This window comes from Tamandua tetradactyla, chromosome 5, assembly GCF_023851605.1.
Source record: "Tamandua tetradactyla isolate mTamTet1 chromosome 5, mTamTet1.pri, whole genome shotgun sequence".
Lineage (NCBI taxonomy): Eukaryota > Metazoa > Chordata > Mammalia > Pilosa > Myrmecophagidae > Tamandua > Tamandua tetradactyla.
The window spans coordinates 51,875,995-51,895,503 of NC_135331.1; the positions used below are offsets into that span (position 1 = coordinate 51,875,995).

The 19,509-nt window shown below is 41.5% G+C and overlaps 1 protein-coding gene across 2 annotated transcripts in view; it reads left to right on the forward strand.

The window, feature by feature from the left end:
• The window catches only part of KCNAB1 (potassium voltage-gated channel subfamily A regulatory beta subunit 1), a 443,831-nt gene that overhangs the window by 148,375 nt on the left and 275,947 nt on the right, over positions 1-19,509 (forward strand). Inside the window, exon 1 of one of the 2 annotated variants that reach the window (XM_077160854.1) lies at positions 4,470-5,163. The exons of the other annotated variant lie outside the window; for it this stretch is intronic. Within the exon in view, the coding sequence (XP_077016969.1) occupies positions 4,943-5,163 (221 nt within the window). The 5' untranslated portion in view covers positions 4,470-4,942. Of the gene's footprint in view, positions 1-4,469; positions 5,164-19,509 lie in introns of those variants that run through there. 2 annotated transcript variants of the gene reach the window in all.

Consider the following 19,509-nt stretch of genomic DNA (forward strand, 5'->3'; position numbering starts at 1 on the left):
TGTGGATACTGTGGTACAGGGAGTTTAGGCATTCTGTTCAAGGGCACACATGTAGGAAGAGGCAGAGCAGAACTGGGATGCACACCCAGCTCCAACTGATGCCTCCCTTTAGAGTCCTTCCATGTTGCCGTGGAGACTCTAACATGTGCATGAAGAGATAAGGTGCAAGTTATGTTTGCTGTTCCTCAGCAGCTCTGTCAGCGTGGCCCAGTGTGGCCAACATTCATCTCAAAGATTCCAAATATTGAGTAATGAATAGGGACTGGCTGAGACTCAGTTGAAGGGTAAGCGATAATTTGACACTATGTACTGTTGGCACCTCCACTTCTCTCTAAAGAGCCCCTCATGGAATCTAGAGTTCGTAGAATAGGTAGGGATGTTGGAAATTGAGTGATGCATCACTTCCCCTCTTTCAGTCAAGAGAAAAGAGGCTTAGAGAGCTGTCGTGACTTGCCCAAGGTCAATGGTATCTTAGTTTCCTTGGCTATTCAAAGCAGAGATCATGAAATTTTGAAACTAAGAAAAATGTCCAAATCAAGGCATCATCAAGATGATGCTTTCTTCCTGAAGACTGGCTGCCAGAGATCCTGGACTCTTCTGTCACATGGCAAGGCACATGGTGGCATCTGCAGGTCTCTTACTTCTCTTCTAGGATTTCAGCTACTTGCTTCCCTGTCTTTCTCTCTGTCTGAATTTCATTCTCTTATAAAGGGCTCTGTAAGAGGATTAAAACCTATCCTAAATGAGGTGGGTCACACCTTAACTGAAGTAGCCTCATCAGAAGCTCCTACTCACAATGCGTCCACAACCACAGAAATGGATTAACTTTAAGAATATGTTTTTGTGTGTGTGTGTGGGGGGGTACATACAGTTTCAAATTGCCACACATGATAAGTGAGAGAGCTGGGGTTGGAACCAGGCATGGACCCTCTATTGCCTCTCTGAGGGTGCTGTTTCTACACTGTTCACTGTAGAGAACTCATCAAGCAGCAGTAGGAAAACAAGGAAGTAAGTATGAAGCAAGTTCCTAGAAGGGCAAACTGGTAAAATAAAGAGAGAATTTTTAAAAGAGAGAGGAAGTGTTAAAAGTGTGTTAAAAACCATTACTTCTTGTATCAAAAGTTGTGGTCTAGAGGCTTTATGACAATAGAAAGGAATAAATTGCATATTTGGAGCTCTTCTTTGGAGCACATTTGTAATATTGGCTTAGGATGTATACAGTGGCATAATAATGATATTTGGCCTAACAATGATTTTTAGGAGCATTTTCTTCAATTGGCTCCATGCTTTTCTCTTTGCCAACAATATGAAAATTACTGTGAAAACTAACTATATCTGTATCTACATCTATCTTTATCTACATATCATCATCTGTATCTTTCTATATTGGCAGGCCTTATTTAAACGTGAAATGATAGCAGTGAGGAATCCTCCAAATCCTGTTGTGTAGTAGGATACGTATTCCAAATCTAATTTCCCTAGCTTAATTAGCATGTGGCCTGTTAGCACAAACTCATTAGGAATGAGCATTCTCACAGCCAACTGTTATCTAATTTCCGGGTTCCTAAGACTGACTGCTCCCTTAAAGTTGGAGAGATCGAGCATGGTGGGGGTAAGGCATTAAGCTCCTGGCTGGCTGTCAGAACATCCCTGTAGCATCAGATCTGAAAAGGTGCACTGCGGTCAGCAAGAAAGAGCTTGCACAGTGAGGGTTCTTCTGGCCTCAGTTCTTTGACCCCCTTTGAGACATATACTAAAGTCTGAGACACTTGTATCTACCTGAGAGGTAGGTGCTGGCATGTATGTGGGGCAATTATTCACTTCTTTTAAGTGAGAAGGCTGTACTAAACCAGTACATGCAGGATGTTTTTTTAATCAAGTTTATCCAAGAATCTGGCATCTTCCCATACTCCTACTTCCTTTCTCCTCCCCTCCCTCCCTCCTGGATTTCTTTGCTCCCTTATCTCTCTTCTTTATTATTTATAGAGTGAGAGTCTGCTACGTGCAAGGTACTCTACTCGGTCTTATGGGGGATAAAGAGGTGACTCAGAGACACTCTGCTTTGCATGTTTTATTTTGATAACTCATTCTTGTTCCGATTTTGGTTATGCTTTTAAGCATTGCTCTGCTAGTTCTTGGCAAACCTGAAAGCCCCTTTGGCTAGCGTTATCCAGGTTTCTCTGACCCTCAGGGCTACACCTCCTCCTTATAGAATTGGCAGCACTCTTATCTGAGCACCCAGCCACGTCCCAACCCTCCCCCAGTGCCCAAGCTGAAGCCTCTTCCACCTGACCCCTCTGGCTGTCTGGAGATAACTGCACTCTGATTTTACTCCCAGGCTGCTTTATTTCCCCCTTTTCAGAGCTGTTCCTTTTTGATTCCTCCCACTTCTTCCTCTTCTTACTTTTACTTCTTTCCTGATTCACACTGATCATCTCTGATGAGCATGCTTAGTGTGAAAAAATAAAGGTTCTAATGATCTGCTTCCTCTCTGCCCACTGTTGTTTATTCCAGGGAAAAATATAGTTCAAGAACTCCCCCCACCCCCCTTAGAGCTCAGGCTTGAGGGTGCCAAGAAAGCATCCTAGGTTCATTTGCCCCTTTCCACATTCTCACCCCATCCTAAAGTTACTTCCCAACCCTTGCAGATTAGACGGTAAATTCATTTTTTAAAGAAATGGAAAGGGTATAGAGGGTAAAAAAAAAAATGAAATGAGATTGCACAATGTGATTCAAGCCTTATCTGCAGGTTATAAAATGTTATATAGTTCATGTCTTGGATGAAAATCAAAATAGGTATATATTTCACTTGGAAAAGGTATCATTCCTGCAACTTGAAATTTTTGCAATTAAAAAGCAGTCTTCCACTTTTGAATCAGGTAGACACAGGCAGAGTGTGTGTTCTTTGCATATCTGCTAACTCCAGGAATTACAGCCTCTCTCCTTTCCTGCTAGGGAAGTTGAACTTATTCCTCCTGGGCCTGGCAATGTGCCATGAACTTCTTGAGGGTCCAGTCTCTGTCTAAGCCCTCTTTGTATATTTCAGCAACAAGCACAGTCAGGTACTTAATAGGTACTTGGTATAAGTGTATGGAATGAATCAAATGGAAGAACTTTCTCCTGCATCCCTCCTGTAATCCCCCTCCTACTTAACTCAGGTGTACTTAGTATCTGTGCCGCTCATTTCAACAAGTCATAGCGGCCCTTCCAAAATTGTTAATTAGCCCCTTTAAGATGCAAGCATTTGCCCTTCCACCCAGATGGTCACTTCCTTTAGGAGAGGGACAGGCTTCCTTTTTTTCTCTCCATATTTCGCCCTGTCACCTAGTACAGAGATGGTGCTCACAAATATTGCTAATTTAAATGCTGTTTCTTTTTTGCTAGGCACCAGTGTCTATTGGGTGCCACATTTAGAAACACTTTGCAAAAGCCATAATTTAATTATAAGTAAATCTATGAGATTGGTTTTTCTTCTATATATTTCAAATTTAAGAATACACTTTTATCAGCCAGTTGGTTGAATTTGGTTCAACCACATTAATTGAGCAGTTGTTTTGCACCTGACGATAAACCAAGCAGTGTTCCCAGCTTCAAGTGGGTTCAGAGTCCCTTTGACCTGCCACAGCGCTTGTTGTCCTCACCAGCTGGCCCCCGCTGAGTAGTGCCCAGAGCGTGTGTGGTTAGTCAGGCTGGGACTTTCCCTAACTGAGGAGGAACTGCTGCTCACCACGGAAGTGGCTCCCAGAGGTGCTCAGGGACTGCCCCTCCCCCATCCCTGCCCCCTTCGGGTAGCCAGGATAGATTTTGCAGCAAGTTAGCTGAACTGACTCCAAAAAGTCTGCACAGTGGCTCTTCAGGAAACTCCAAACTTAACCTGCCTAAGAAATAACATGCCAGGGGGAAAACGACCCACGACAAGGCTAATAACGGGGATTTCAAGCTACATTTCAGCAAGCCAGTCACAGAGAATTCACGTGTTAATTCACTGGTATGTTCCGTGGCAGAAGCACCCCCTCTCTGCTTCCCCCCCCCCCCCCCAGTTCCAACTGTTGTGTTGCAGCAGGATTTGATCTCAGTCTGGGCAGAGCCCCCCACACCCCATCCCCCTTAATTGAACAGCCCTCTGAATTTTGTTAACAATAGGAGTCTGGCGAAAGTGATCTTCCCACCGCACACTCGAAGGCGAGGAGCTCCTTAAAGGGAACTGCCTACTCCGCCGTGCAGCTGCCAAGCCGTGTCAGTGCCGGCTCAGCCACCCATCGCCCGGATTGCCCCAAAGAATGAGTGGGGAGGGGTCCTGAGCAGCGCCCCCTACGTCCTCCCGGCGCGGGGGAGAGACGGAACTGACCGCCCGAGTGGATGGAGACCCCCGGCCCCCGAGGACCGGCTCGTGATTAGTTGCTGCTTGGGCTGCTGGGCGCGCCAGCTGAGCATCTCGCCTGTGGTCCGGAGGGTGCTGGAGGCGCATCTTGCGGTATGCCTGCGTGGATCTGAGCCATCGCCCAGAGGCGAGCCCGCATTCAGACTCCGCCGACCGGCTCCAGGCGGGTCTGCGTGCGGAGATGAACGCTCAGCTCTAGGCTTCTGCCCAAGCCTTCCGACTGCATGGATTTGGCTGTTTAATCAGCCGAGATTGCTGCCCGGGAAGATTTGCGAGCCTGATCCGCTCGCCAGCTGCCGTGACAACTTCAGGCAGGGCTGGCTGTTTACTTCTCTCGGTCCCCGGGACTCCGTCCTGCACCGCAGCCACTCCGGCCACTTTCCCGGCTCTGGAATCAGCCGCGAGGACTCCTCTGCCGGCATCCCTAGGAAGGGGGTGTTACAAGGAGGGATTAAAAGACGAGCAGAAATCGCCCCCACCCCCCGGCCCTGACTGCTCAACCTCTCGTGACTGCCTGTGTCCTGGGGTTCTGAGAGGGACCGAACGCTGCCCGGGGAAGCAATGCAAGTCTCCATAGCCTGCACAGAGCACAATTTGAAGAGTCGGAATGGTGAGGACCGACTTCTGAGCAAGCAGAGCTCCACCGCCCCCAATGTGGTGAACGCCGCCCGGGCCAGATTCCGTACGGTAGCGATCATCGCGCGCAGCCTGGGGACCTTCACCCCTCAACACCACATTTCTCTGAAGGAGTCCACCGCAAAGCAGACTGGCATGAAATATAGGTATGCATGTAAGATTCCCTCTTCCTGTGTTTCCGTGTTCTATACGGATGCACTGCATACAGTTCTTCGTTTATGAAAAGTGACTTATTCATTGGTGGGTTGTTTATTTAGAATTCTCAGGTGGGTTTAAAATAGCTCCTTAGGAGCTTGGAAAACCCAAAGGTGAGTGTGTGCGTGTGTGTGTGCGCATGCAACATTTTTGAAAAATGTGGTCCATTTGCTTATTTTAAAGTGCCGTGATCACTTTAGGAGCTTATTTCCAGTTCACAGAGAATAATGCGACTATTATTGTGTTGTATTATTGGAAAGGGGTAGTTAGATCACGGTAGTTTTCAACAGCAAATGTGTTGATCCTATTTTGTGGTACAGACTGTGATTATGCTATCAAAAATAGTTTCCAATTTAGTGCTGCACTCTTAATTTATTGTTTGAAAGACCAAGGCAGCAAATGCCATGCACAGCTTTTAAGGAAGTTTTGTTGCAAGAAGAAACACCTACAATGGTAAATGTAGATTGAACACTGCTATGCTTTAAATCTAATTATTGTTTGAAAGACTTTGTCATGAAATGTAGAGAAAGTCAATTGTTGTCGTACCACTAGTTTCCTCATAAATTTTAAACATCCTCTTCTTCTATGTAGTTTTCCACAGTTGGAAATCTTCCTGGCAATAGTTGACCCTCACTTTAATAGGAAATGACTTAAATTTGATAAGTAGAGGATAGGCAATGGTGGCTCAGCAGGCAGAGTTCTCATCTGCCATGCCAGAGACCCCTGTTGGATTCCCGGTGCCTGCCCATGCAAAGAAAAAAAAATTGATAAGTAGAGAATTTCATTATTTAATTATGTGGCTCCTGTCTCCTCATTAGACTGGCCTTGTACTGAGACTTCTTGTCTTTATTTCTTTATAACTATTGTGCTTCTTGTCTCTAAAAGTATTTGAGAGTATAGAGAAGTTAAAGATGCATCCTCCAAAATCTTTGGTTACTCAAGTTGCAGATATGATTTTGTCAATTATTTACATTAAATCATCCTTCATCTTTGTTAAGAACCAGATGTAGGATAGAAGGAAATTTGTACAATTAAACTAATGCATATCTAGGACTCAGTGTTTCCCTTATGGGTTCTCTGAAATAAGCATTTAAGCCTATTTCTGTTAAAGTTGTCTCTGAAAAAAGTTTCTTTGCAGAGTCATGGGAAAGCTTCCCATTACAAAAAAAATCAAGCATGTTGTTTTGATTTATTTTTGAAACATTAAGAAAGCCTGTGAGGGTTGGGGGGTGGAAGTGGGACAAGCATAGCCAAAGCTTTGTGACCCAACTGCAGTATAAATTCAAGCACTTCAACTCTAGAAGTGTCAGCAGTGGGAAAGGCTCTGCTTTCCTAATACTTCCATGTTGGAGATCAGAGCCATACAGTAACAGTTCTCTAAATGAGTCTGCAGTCTTGAGTGCATTGGCATTTTCTCCTGCTGCTGCTGTGGCAGGCACCCAGAACTGCCCTGTGGACCCAGCACTGCTCTCTGCATGCACTTCAGCACTGCTGAGATGGAGAAGAGCTGCTGCCTTCCTAGGCAGGACCCTAGGATGGGAAACTCCAGGTTTAAGGCAGATCACAGAGAGAGTTTGGTGTGTGGCCTCCAGCATTTTAGCAGCACACTGGGCTTTCGTTTGGTAAACCCAGAAAAATGAAAAGTTAACGCCCCTCATTCCTTGAGGCAGAGTTTCATAAATGCTTGTGGATCATTATGTTGGGAGAGTGTGGCCTTAGGAGGGCTTTCAGAAGTCAGAAGCTTTCCATTACGGCTTTATGGGTAATAACAGCTTAGCTCAGGTTGGACAATAACTGTTCCTATTTTCCTAAATTTCAGTGCACTGGCAAGATTCACATGGACATCATTTATTACTGGCAACTAAAGGCGGTTCTTATGTGACAAAAAGCTAGCCATCTGGGGCTTAAATGTATAACAGCTAACCAAGATGCCCCTTCTATACTACTCCTTTTATTATGTACTCCATCTATGACAAGGGGGTGGTTTTTGTGTGTGTGATTAAGACTTTACCTCTTGCTCTTCAAATTCTACTCAGAATGATCTCTATGAAAGACATTATGAAATTAGTCAAATATACACTAAAACTTCCTTAAGGTTGGTCGGGGGGAGGAATTTAGCTATATCCTTTATTAAAAATATACAAATATTTTTATTAGCTAAATTATATTTTTGACATTGATGTCACGTATAAGAACCATTTATTAATAATAATAATAAATGGCAAAAATAAAGAGATAATGCTATAGAGTGGGGGAGATAATTGGCTTGGATAAACTGGAGAATGCATGAAGTAATTAAAACGGAAAGTTAGCAACTAATGGCAGTTATACCTTTCCATCCTTGGAAATGGTTTCCATAGACAGCTTAATCTGGGATCTATGAACACTTAGTTTAAAATATTGTGTATTTTCCTGAGGAGAGCGTTCGGAGCTTTCATTAGAATCCCCGAAATATCTACCACTCAAAATTTGTCAAAAACGAGTGTTATAAAGTGAAAAGGCATTCATTCAGTCGGCAATTATTTAACGAGCACCTACTTTGTGCTAGAAACCCTGTTATAACTGGGTACACAAGAATGCACTTGTTGGATTTCTGCAGAAAATGACTTACATTGATGTTGGCAAAATACACCTAAGCAAACAAACAAAAAAACCTAACCAGTAGAAAGAATTATTTATGGTGAGACACTCTTATGAAAGCTATGGTTTGGGCATCATTACATACCTGGCCAAATCAGTTTATCCATTTGAGACTACTATCTGTTCCAGCTTTATTTTCAAGCTTAATGGTTGCATCTTGGGTCATGAGTATTTTTACCCATGTCTGTTACCCATTTTGCTATCCCAGGGGCTTCTTCTCAGCTCCCAACCCTCCTGTAAGGTTCTACCTGGCAGCTAAGGACCCACTTACAACCCTCCTAACTGAATAGAATACCTTCTACTCACATCATGCCTTATAATTTTTAAGACCCAACTTATAGCCTAGCCTGTGATCACCATCCATTAGTCCAGAACTCATGAAGTCAGAGTCTTAGAAGTAATTGATATACAATTGTGCAAAACATCTGAATTCTGCAAGAATAAATGTTCAAAGTCACTGTCACATTCATACCATCATTATGCAAGAATCTTGCATAAAATTGGCTATTGTTTATTTCAAGGCTGAAGATCTTTTAAATGCACTAGAATAGCATGCTATGCTAATGTTAAAAATCAGCTCAAAAGAACTAATGTGGAACCAAATTCCACCTAATATTTATCCTGGGGACTATCCCATATGTACAGGACTGTTTTTGTCCTAGAGTTTTATGGTCGTGCTTTGTTATTGTGGAAGAGTTCTTTGTTTTCATTTTGCTTGTGTTTTTAATCTCAGAGTTCATCTCTCTGTATTAGTTGACATACACTTATAATCATCCATTATAAACATATGCATTATAGACGTAGGTTACATACATGAATCTTTCATCCTAAGAAGGTTACAGAGTGGAAGTCAGACCAGGTTTGCTTTATTTGTTTGGGTTTTAAAAAAATATTTTAGAATGACCTGGCTACTAGTATTTAACATGCCCTCAGAGCTTTTGTCGTTCAGAATGTGCACATTTGTAGTTCCCCACCCCCTCAATTCCAAAATTATTTTAGTTCTAAAACAATTTAAATATTGATGATCCAATTTCACTGAGAAAAAAAATGAGTCTGAACATATTTATTTATGTCAATATAAACTTTGTTCTGTATAATTATATAAAACATACTTTGAAATTCTTAGGAGAATCCTTTACAAGAAGAAATATTGTCTGAGTGCTAATCTTTAAATCCCACTTTAAAAACTTCTCGTCCCCTTTTTTTTTCATTTCTTTAGGATAACCCCATTTTACCATTTTTGTCATTATTTTGAATTGTGGGGGGAAATAATTATAGATTCACAGAAATTTTTAAAAAGATATACAGCTTCTGTGTATCCATAACTTAGTTTTTCCCAGTGGTGACACCCTGTATAACTAGACCACAAAAATAAAAAATAGTGCATTGAAACTGATACAATCCCGAATTCATGTATTCATTTGTGCATGCGGGTGTTTATACGTCTTGTGCAATTTTATCACCCGTATAATTTGTATAACCATCACCCCAAGGCAGCATCATGCCACCCCTTTATAGCACATCCACAAACTCCTTCTCAGTACTTAACCCCTGGCAAGCAATAATCCATTCTCAATCTCTATAATTTTGTTATTTCAAGAATGTTATACAAATCAGATCGTGCAGTATGTAGCCTTTGAAACAGACTTTTTTCATGCATCACAATGTCCTTGAGATCCATCCAAGTTATTGTTTGTGTCAACAGTTTGCTCCTTTTTGTTGCTGATTAGTATTCCATGGAAGAAATATTCCAGATTGTTTAACCATTCACCCACTGACGGACATTTAGGTTGTCATCATTATTACTTTTTAACACTTATTACTTGCCTTCAGATTTTGACATTTCCCCAAATGCCTTCAATGGCCTCCAGTAGCTCAGGGGATAATACCTAAACTGCCTAATATGTCACCTGCCATTCCTCATGGTCTGGCTTCCATCCCCCATTCCAGCCTCCCCTCTGCTCTCTCCTACTTTCTGCTTTCTGCTGTCTCCTAAGGAACTACCTGAAAGAGAACTGCTTACACTGCCCTGAAACTTCTTTTTGTTTCATGCCTCTGTATCCCTTTACATGTTGGTCCTTCAATCCTGGATTTCTTTTGGCCTTCTTGGTCAGTCAGGCAAACTCCTATATATCCTTCAAGACCCAACTGTAGCATAACCTTCTTTATGAAACCTTCTCTTGTTCCACCCCAAATAGCATTCAATCTTGCTCTTTTATGCCTCAACCATGTCTGGTTCTTCTACTCTGGAAATGATCGCGTACTGTTGCCATTACTTATTTGCATCTGTATCTTCCTCATTAGTCTGTGAGCAGCTTGAGAGCTGGACCATATTCATTTTTGAATCCCAGAGTTTGGCTGGCATCTAGGACATAATAATTACCCAATACATACTTGGAAAAACCCTATACACACTGCGTGTTGGGGGCACTATGCTAGGTGCCAGGGATGCAAAGCAAGAGTTGCCTCTTGCATTTTTACAGTTTAGTGTGGTAGGACAGCTATGCAAAAAGGCTGCATAAGTTATGCAAAGCGTAACTCTCCTACACTTTGAAGAGACTTCATTCACCAGGAACTGTAGGCGTCAGGGAGAAGTTGCACTGGAAAGGTCACTGATGCTGGATAGTGAGGAAGGAGAAATACCAAGATGAGCAGAGAGGAGGAAGAGGAGGAGGAGGAGGAGAGAGAGAGCAGACTGCGCAAAGGGTGTAGCATGACTCAATGACTGTTTATGGAGTGCTAGAGAAATAATGCAGTCGGGCATGGGATTTGTACAGGGAAGTGGTGAGTAAGAAATTTGTATAGGTAAATAGAGGTTGGAGGAGCCATTTAGACATAAAATGAACACCAGCATATGATTCATTAAGGATTTTTGACCAGGGTGCCTGGTTTCAAAGTTCTGTTAATAAAGAATTAATCTAGCAGTTAAAAAAAGATCCAATCTAAGAGTTGCACATTTGAAATAGGAGAATTTATGTGTTGCATTCCATAGCACTCGTCACTCTCCTATAGAGTCCAGACTACACAGAAAAGACGTATCCCATACCTTTCCCATGCCATCCCTTTCACAGCCTCTTTATTAAAGCAAACATCTCATCTACCATTCTTTGCCTCCCACGAATGGTGGGCAGATTTTGAATCAAAGCAATTGAAGTGAAAGATCAATCTTGTCAACCAATTACGTAAAAGGCGCCGTGTGTGTGTGTGTGTGTGTGTGTGTGTGTGTGTGTGTGTGTGTGTGCGCGCGTGCGCATGCGCGCCTCCCATATGGGGACGCGTGGGAGGAAAGACAGGACTGAAGAGGAAAAAAGCCAGATCTGTGGCCGTATTTCAAATGGAAACATTTGATCTCCATACAGAGAAGAGAACAGTGTGCTCATTTAAAATCCTAAATTATTATTATTTGGGGGGGATAGAGAATACCATTATCATTTCCACGGACATGCATGGGGGCAGGCTTTCCTCTCTGCTTCGCAGCAAATTGGTGAGAATGGGGAGGTGGAGAAGCCTTCCTAAAAACTGGTTGCTGATTCAATCTCATGGAGTTTATTCCACGTCTGCAAGGCACCAGCCAGAAGTCTGGCATCCATGGGATGGTGAGAAAATTGTAGGAGGGGAGCCTCCCGGAAGTTGTTGGGCGATGTCTCTTCCACGTGTGGCTCTATAAATGTCTCTCTGTGTGTGTGTGCTTGATGGACGTCATCCAAAGAGTTCCCAGCAGTGGTTTGTTCTCCAACTACAATTTTCCATTTGCTTGCTTCAGGTACAGGCAGTAGAACCTTAAACCCAAGTCCACTTAATGACTTTCTTTCAAAACACACTCATTTTACAGAAATTCTTTTTTTTTTCAATATTTCTGCAAAACATTTCCACTTATGACAGTTTGGGAGATTCTGAGAGGAGAAGAGAATCCCATCGCATTCAAAAGGAAAATCAGGTTCATAAATTTTCCTTTGATTTTTCAAATTTACTGATAAGTCTATCGTTAGGGTATTAATTGACGAATGGTATGAAATGTGGGTTCAGTGAATCTGGATCAAAATGTAGCACGCTTGATTTCTTTGAGTATTTCTAAATCCATTTAGAGGGGAAACCCCTTTATGGGAATAGCTGAATTCACAGGCATCGATTCACACTTTCCTTCAAAAATCTCAAAGCCCCTCGGGTAAGTAGCCGTGAGATATAATCAAAAAGATGATTTGATGTTGCAAATTAACTATGTTGCATGCTTGAAAAGCATTCCTGTCCGCATTTTTTCATTCCTTTCAGAATTAAGGTGATAGAATCTAAAGAGTTTAAGGAAAAAGCCTTTTAAATTCCCATTTCTGTATTGGAAATTATTAATAACATGTGATCATTAGAAACAAGTGCATTAGCAGTGGGGTGCCCTCTTTTGATGCTGTCTAGTTATCACATGATATTATACAGAATGGTCAGGTCCCTGGTCTGAGTTACTCAGGAGGTGACGGCAGGCCCAGAGCAGAGCTCAGGTCTCCTAACTCTGACAGTGAATTCATTACACTCTTTTAGCTTCTACTTTGCAGCTTCTGGGTTAGACACAGGAAAGAAGCACAATGCATGAATGACGTGTACTTTGGTTCTGGACAATTCCCTTCTCTACATATGCACAGTTTGCTGCTCAAGCTTTTATCTCAAGAAGAAGCAAAACCCTGCTGTGCACTGAGAGAACTAGACCAGCTTTCTCAGTTTCACCCAGAGCTGTGCAGACACCAAAAATGCTCCCTCTGCAGCTCTCTGCTAGTACATGTTCTGGAGCTGGACATAAATGAACTTGCAGATGATATTGAATTAGCATCACAGTTTCCAAAGAACCAGCATCTCAAAAAAGAGAGCTATAACATTATGGACACAGATGATCAGACAGTGCCACATGTCAGCACTGAATATGAAATGCTTCCCTCAATGCCGGACATGTGTCAGTTTTCCTCCATGCTTTTAGAGATGCGGTTGAAAGCTTGCTCCTCAAAGTCAGAATCAAAATACATTTAAAAATCCTCATTGCAGGTCAATTTTCAGTTATGCTCAGATTAGAAACCAAAACAGAAGCCCAGCAGTGATTTTTTTTTCTTGGAATCCACCACTAGGGAGGACTCTGCAAGCATTCACATGGGCCATCTGTCCAGACCTCATGAGAAATCTGTCCTCTTTTTCCAGTTTGCATCATGTGGCAACTACTTGTAAAGGCCCTTGAAGAAATATTGTGCTGTCTCCTTTCATAGCAGTCATAAAAAACAAATTTGACTTTTCCTTCTAAGAATCAGAATCATTTATTAGGCTCTGAAATCATCAGAAGAAGCAGTAGGGGAAGGGTTCTTTAGGGTTCTCAGCTTGGATTCTCCTTTGGACCCTAACAGTCAAGTCAGGGAGGAAAATGAAGCTAGAAGACGGAGGGGCAAGAAACCAAGGGTACAGCAGGGAGGTAAGGGAGCACACAGCAGCACGCCCACCTGGGGAGGGGAACTCCTTCCTATCCTGGTCCTAGCACGTGTTCACCTGGTCTGTTCACCTAGCATCTGTTTGCTTGGCCTGGCTGTTAAGAGACACTCACCATTACAAAATTCTTTCTTACATTTGACTCATATTCTTCAAAGCTACATTTGAAGCTTCTCAGCCTGTCCTTGATTGAGATGAAAATAAGCTAGCTATCATTTCCCTGCCTCCTAAGACTTCTGGCACTTCAAAACCATTGCAACCACTCAGCATCCTAATTTCCAGGGTGGTTCTAGAGCTTTCCTCCCAGATTTCATTTTCTGATTCCCAAATGTAATGATGACTCTGATTTAAACCCTCTATAAGATGATTACCTCTCTTTTAAGACAACCAGTGCTGGGTTCTATTCCAAATCATGGTACTTTCAATACTCCATTAGGATTCAGGATTGCTTTATAACAGAAACATGCTCTATCCCTTCTTTACATCTCATGGCCATGCTTATTGTTTTATCAGAAAAAAAAAATCAGCTTCAATGTTTTGAACAAATCTTTGAAAACATTGTTGTGAGACAGTTTTTAAAAAAAATTCTAACCTCTTTATTCAACAATAGGTGATGACTGCTGTGCCATAGCATCTTTAATGAAATCATCAGCTCTAGAGGTCAAAATGGTGAAAATTGAAGTCTCTGGGGTTAACAAATATGAGAAGGACAAATTTCAATGGTAGTTGAGTATCCAGATTAAAAAAACAACAGTTTATAACATAATTTGCCTTTTGTTGTACTCTTATAGATAATTTTTATAAAAATCTAGCAAGCTTAAATATAAAGGCAATTGCATATGACTAGTAATAAAAGACATTTTCTGCATTGGTTAATAACATCTTCCAGGAGAGTGCCCCTGAAAGGACTCAATTGCAGGAAATTCCAAGCATAGTTAATGTTTTCCATGATGAGTTTGGGGTCTATTGGAAGGTCCATCTGGTTTAACAGAGCTCTTATATAAGAAAAACAAGATTTTTCCTGAGGGACACATGCTAATAAATCACCCTCTTTTCCATTTCTTTGAAATTATTTTCCATTTTAAACTTGGTTTTTATGTTATGATTTTTTGGTTTTGTTAGGGTCTTTGGGCTGACCTCACAGCAACAAACTGATTATAGAAATCAAATGTGTAAACCCAAAAAACAGCAAAGAATACCTTTGAGGCATTTGAAAAAAATAGGCCTGTTGACCCAAAACCACTCCATTTCCTACTTCTAAATATACAAGCACTTTGGCCTTACGATGTCTTTACATTTACTTAAGAGACTGAAAGTGCTTAGAAGAAGGCTCAGTTGTCTGATCCCAGAGGGTTTACATCATGATGGGAAATAGATTTGTTCAGCTTTAGTGAAATGCAGATAAAAGAACTACTATAAGGAGATCCAAATAGAAAGAGGGAGTTGGGAAATTCATGGTCTAATGTACAACTTCTGTCATTTCCCAGAAAGAACTTTAATTTCAGCTTCACTGAAATAGTTTCTCCTGAAGCAATCTTCTGGAAAACAGTAGGCTCTGTTCTCTTGGTCTGTAAAAGCATGGGATAATTTCCTAATCAGAGAAGTGAGTGTACATTTGTCTGAAGAGTCCAGATTCCAGCAGATGTTCTCTGAGGGCTTCAGTAAGCCCTTCCACAGTATTGTTTCAGGAGGTAATTTAAAAGAGGATACAGCAAGTTTCCTTAAGAATCAAAGCTGAAAATTTCATAAAATATTGATTTCCTTCGCTGCTATAACAAGTTACCATAAACCTAGTGGTTTAAAACAATTCAAATATATTCTCTCATAGTTCTGGAGGCCAGAAGTCTAAAATCCAGGTATCAGTAGGGCTGCCTTCTTTCTGGAGGAACTCCATTTCCTTGTGTTTTCCAGCTTCTGTAAGCTGCCTGCATGACTCCTCCCTCCATCTTCAAAACACATCACTTCAACCTCAAGTTCCTTCTTTTTACCTTCCTTTTCTTGCTTTGATTCTGCTGCCCTTTTCTTACTGCTGTGATTACATTGCCCACCTATTCTAATCCAGTATAATCTCTCTGTGTTAGTCAGGCATCTCTAAAGAAACAGAACCAACAGGGTATATCTGTAAATATGAAATTTATAATTGTATCATGCAACTGTGGGGACAAAAGAATCCAAAAGCTGTAGGGCAGGCCGTGAACTGGCAGCTCCAATGAAGGTCTTCAATGACCTCCTAGGAGAGGTTGGCCTGCTGAAGCAGAAAGAGAGATTGTCTCTTCTGAATTCTTCTTAAAAATCTTTAGGTGATTAGATTAATTGCAGGTCACTCATTGCAGAAGACACTCCCCTTAGCTGACTGCAGATGTAATCAACTGTGGATGCAACCAATGTGCTCATGATTTAAGTCCCTGAAATGTCCTCACAGCAACAGACAGACCAAGCTTGCTTGACCAGACAACTGGGCACCATCACCTGGCTAAGTTGACACGTGAACCTGACAATCACACTCCCCATCTCAAAATCATTCATTTAATCATAACTACAAAATCCCTTTACCCTGTAGGATAACATTCTGGGAAATAGAACATGAACACTTTTCAGGGGTCATTATTCAGCCTGCCACTCATATGATGCAAATATATTATGCAAGACTGAGAGGGTTAGAGGAACCCCAAAGTATCAAGTATTATATCCTCATCACTTTCTTTAGACTCCAAGACTTGTTCAGGTGATGCAAGCCAGTGAAAGGGATAATGGGGTCACTGAAAATGCAGGAGACTGGTGATTTCTCTGTGTAAGTCTATGGTTTGGGTTTTTGAATCAGAAATAAAAACTCCCACTTATAGTATTTGGCTCTGATGTGATAAAATGTAAACTGTTTCATCTTGGCTTTGGCAATTTTGATAATGGTAGTTATTGACTAAATATGCTCTGCTTCCTTAGGCCCCTTAATGCAGTTGTTACTAAAAGTATCTCTTTATTCTTCATTTTACTTCCAAGACTTAAGTGGAAATTAGAAGATTTGGGGCTGGATATTAATAAAATATCAACGATAGCCATAAAGATCAAGCTGTAGTGAAACTACTGCAGTAGTTAGGTTTAGGTGTCAACTTGGCCAGGTGATGGTGCCTAGTTGTTCTGTCGCTGGGGACTTAAATCATCAGCATGTGAAATTCATCTATGGCTGATTACATCTGCAGTAGGCTAAAGGGAGTGTCTTCTGCAATGAGTGACGTTTAGTTTAACTAGCTGGAGGCTTAAAAGAGAGAGGTCAGAAGACAACTCAAGATCTCTGACCCAGACATCTAGAGATGCGAAAGGACATGCCCCAGGGAAAGTCAATTGAACACGGAAGCCACGAGAGAGGGCCAGCAGATGTTGCTGTGTGCCTTCCCATGTGGCAGAGAAACCCAGATGAAAGCAAGCTGCCTTTCCTCTGAAGAACTGTAAATGTGTAACTAAATAAACCCCCTTTATAAAATATCGCCAGTCCATCTCTGGTGTATTGCATTCTGACAGCATTAGCATACTAAAACAGTACCTGTGGCTTAAAAGATGAATCTATCTCCAAATTTCATGACTGTGGTCAATGAGAGATGGGACCTGGGAGCCCTGACAGTGCATCTTTCATCCTGATGTGATGCATCTGGGAGGCTTTGTGCACGTAACCCTTCCATAAAATGGGTTTTGACCCATTGTTATCAGTCTTGTGGAGGAAGAAAGGACTTACTTGCAGGAGTGTAAAATTCTTTTTTTTAATTCTATTAAATATTGTTCTCTGGAAGCCAATAGGTTGGACAGTTATTTTATTTTAATCACAAAGAAAGCTTTTATTCTTACTGACAAAATTTATTCATATTCAGACCCAAATTTTCAAATGTTTTAATTCTGATGCAGTTTTCTTCAGTAAAGCTTCAACTTTTGTGCCAATAAAGGAAGCTGGTTTTTCCCTCAGTTCTTTGCATCCCCTTCCAAAGATACACAGCTCCTTTATCACTGCTGAGAACATTGGGTTTTGAAGATTATACTTTTCATCCCAAATCATTTAGATCGATATACCCTCTCTTGGCATGGAAGACAAAAAGTACCATATTGCATCTCATTTGGGGACAAATTTTAGTGACTGCAGACTAAAAATATTAGATTGGCAAAAAAATTCATTAGGAATTCAGAAATTAGGACAGTCAAAGAGTTAAAACTCAACCTTGAATTGCAGTTCATCTCACATGATCAGGTACTATAGTTTCCTAGAGTCTGGAAGGGAGGCAATGCTTGAGTAAAGGGGAGATGAGAAAATAACTCCTTTGGGAATCATGCTGATTGTGAATCAGGCTATCACAGAGCCAGGATGCAGGCTGTCTTAGTTTGCCAGGCTGCTATGACAAATACTACCCAATGAAGTTTGCTTAAGCATTTATTTGTTCGTGGTTTCAGAGGATAGAAGTCCAAAGTCAAGATGTCAGCATGGCCGCGCATTCTCCCTAAAGTCTGCAGTGTCCTGGTGATGGCGTGCTGCAAACCAAGAGTTTCTTGGCTTGCACCTCTGCCTCCCATCATGTGTCAATCTCTTTCTCTCCTCTTGTATCTATGCTTCTGGTTTCTACTGACTTCCTGCTTCTTCCTGTATGGACTTCTCTGACTTCTGGTTTCTGGTTTCTTCTCTTTACAAAGCCTCCAATAATATGGATTAAGATCTTCCTGACTTGGTTGGTCACATCTTAACTAAAAATGACATCTTCAAAAGGGCCTTTTTACGCATGAGTTCAAACCCATAGGAACACAGATTGAGAACATGTCTTTCATTGGAGCACGTAATTCAAGCTACCACACAAAGCATGGAGTAGAATGCAATGGTAGAGGAAGTAATTCTAAAGCGCATGGGAGGGTACTTCTGCAGAACCCCTCACAGGGCTGGGCACTGCCACATTTTCCATTCAACAGTATTATCTTTTTTTTAATTGAATTTTTTAATTTTTATTTTTGTATGCTATATAGCGGGTTCACATTTTTTTTTCCATGTCTGTAACCCGTTATCACAGCATTATTTGTTGAACTTTTGTTTGTTTTGCTTGTTTGTTTGTTTTTTGGGGAAGTGCATGGACCAGGAATCAAACCCGGGTCTCCTACATGGCAAGTGAGAATCTACCATTGATCTATCCTTGCACCTCCAAGAGCATTATCTTTATATACACAGGATAGCGAGTTCATCCAACAGTGTACGCTGAGCCCTTCTAATAGTGCATTGAAGGCGGGAAGCAGAGATATAGCCCTTGATTCTAACTCAAAGAAGACATTTCCCTTGGACCTAGTGCAAATACAACAATGATAACATTATTATCATGAAAGAAACAAAAACAAATTGAAGTTTGCATGTTTATTCAGCTAATGTGCTCTGCCTGATTGCAGGCCACTGATGGCCATTCATGAAGCCAATGTGAGGAGTTTAATAGATTATTCCAATTTCATCTCTTCGCAGAAAGTCCACACTATCATGTGACAATACTGCTGATCAGAACATTTCGTCTTCCTTTAGCAATGATTAGTTTCAGAAATAGAAGCATTCATAAAATGTTAGTTTGTAATTTTGTTTGTCCCCCTGCCCCCAGCTGAGGATATGAGCCTGGTATGTACCTATTTTGAGTTGGAAATGCCTTGGGGACAGGATTTTACAAAAACCACTAATCAGCACAATGTCTGAATGACATTCTTTGCCGCTATGATCTTACTTTATATTGACTGTCTCATGCAAACATTTAACCCAAGGATTGAAATAGCTTATTACTTTTTACCCTTGAGAATAACTCTGAAAGAGGCTGGCAAGCAGGGTTAAGCCCATTTTCAGTTAGAACAACTGAGGTACGAAAGAAGTTGATGAATTGTGCAGCCTAAAATTTGGGGCTTTTGGTTTCGATTCTAAGTTCTAACAGCTTCTGGCCTACTTTCTCTGATAGTGACCAGCATATGTTTATGCCAGTGGTGACTCAGTCTGGCATAAAAGAAATCTAATCTTGGCAAACTCCATTTCTGAACACTGTTTTATTTTCCCTCATTGGCATGAGGTAGTGGAACATTCCATGTGCTGGTTGTCCCTCATCGTTACTGTGCCCAGAAAGCCAGGGCAGAGGCTGGGCTGGAATGGCATGGCAGGTCAAGGAACAGACTTCCAAGGGACTCTGGGCTGAGCCCAGAAGACAGTACACAAGATG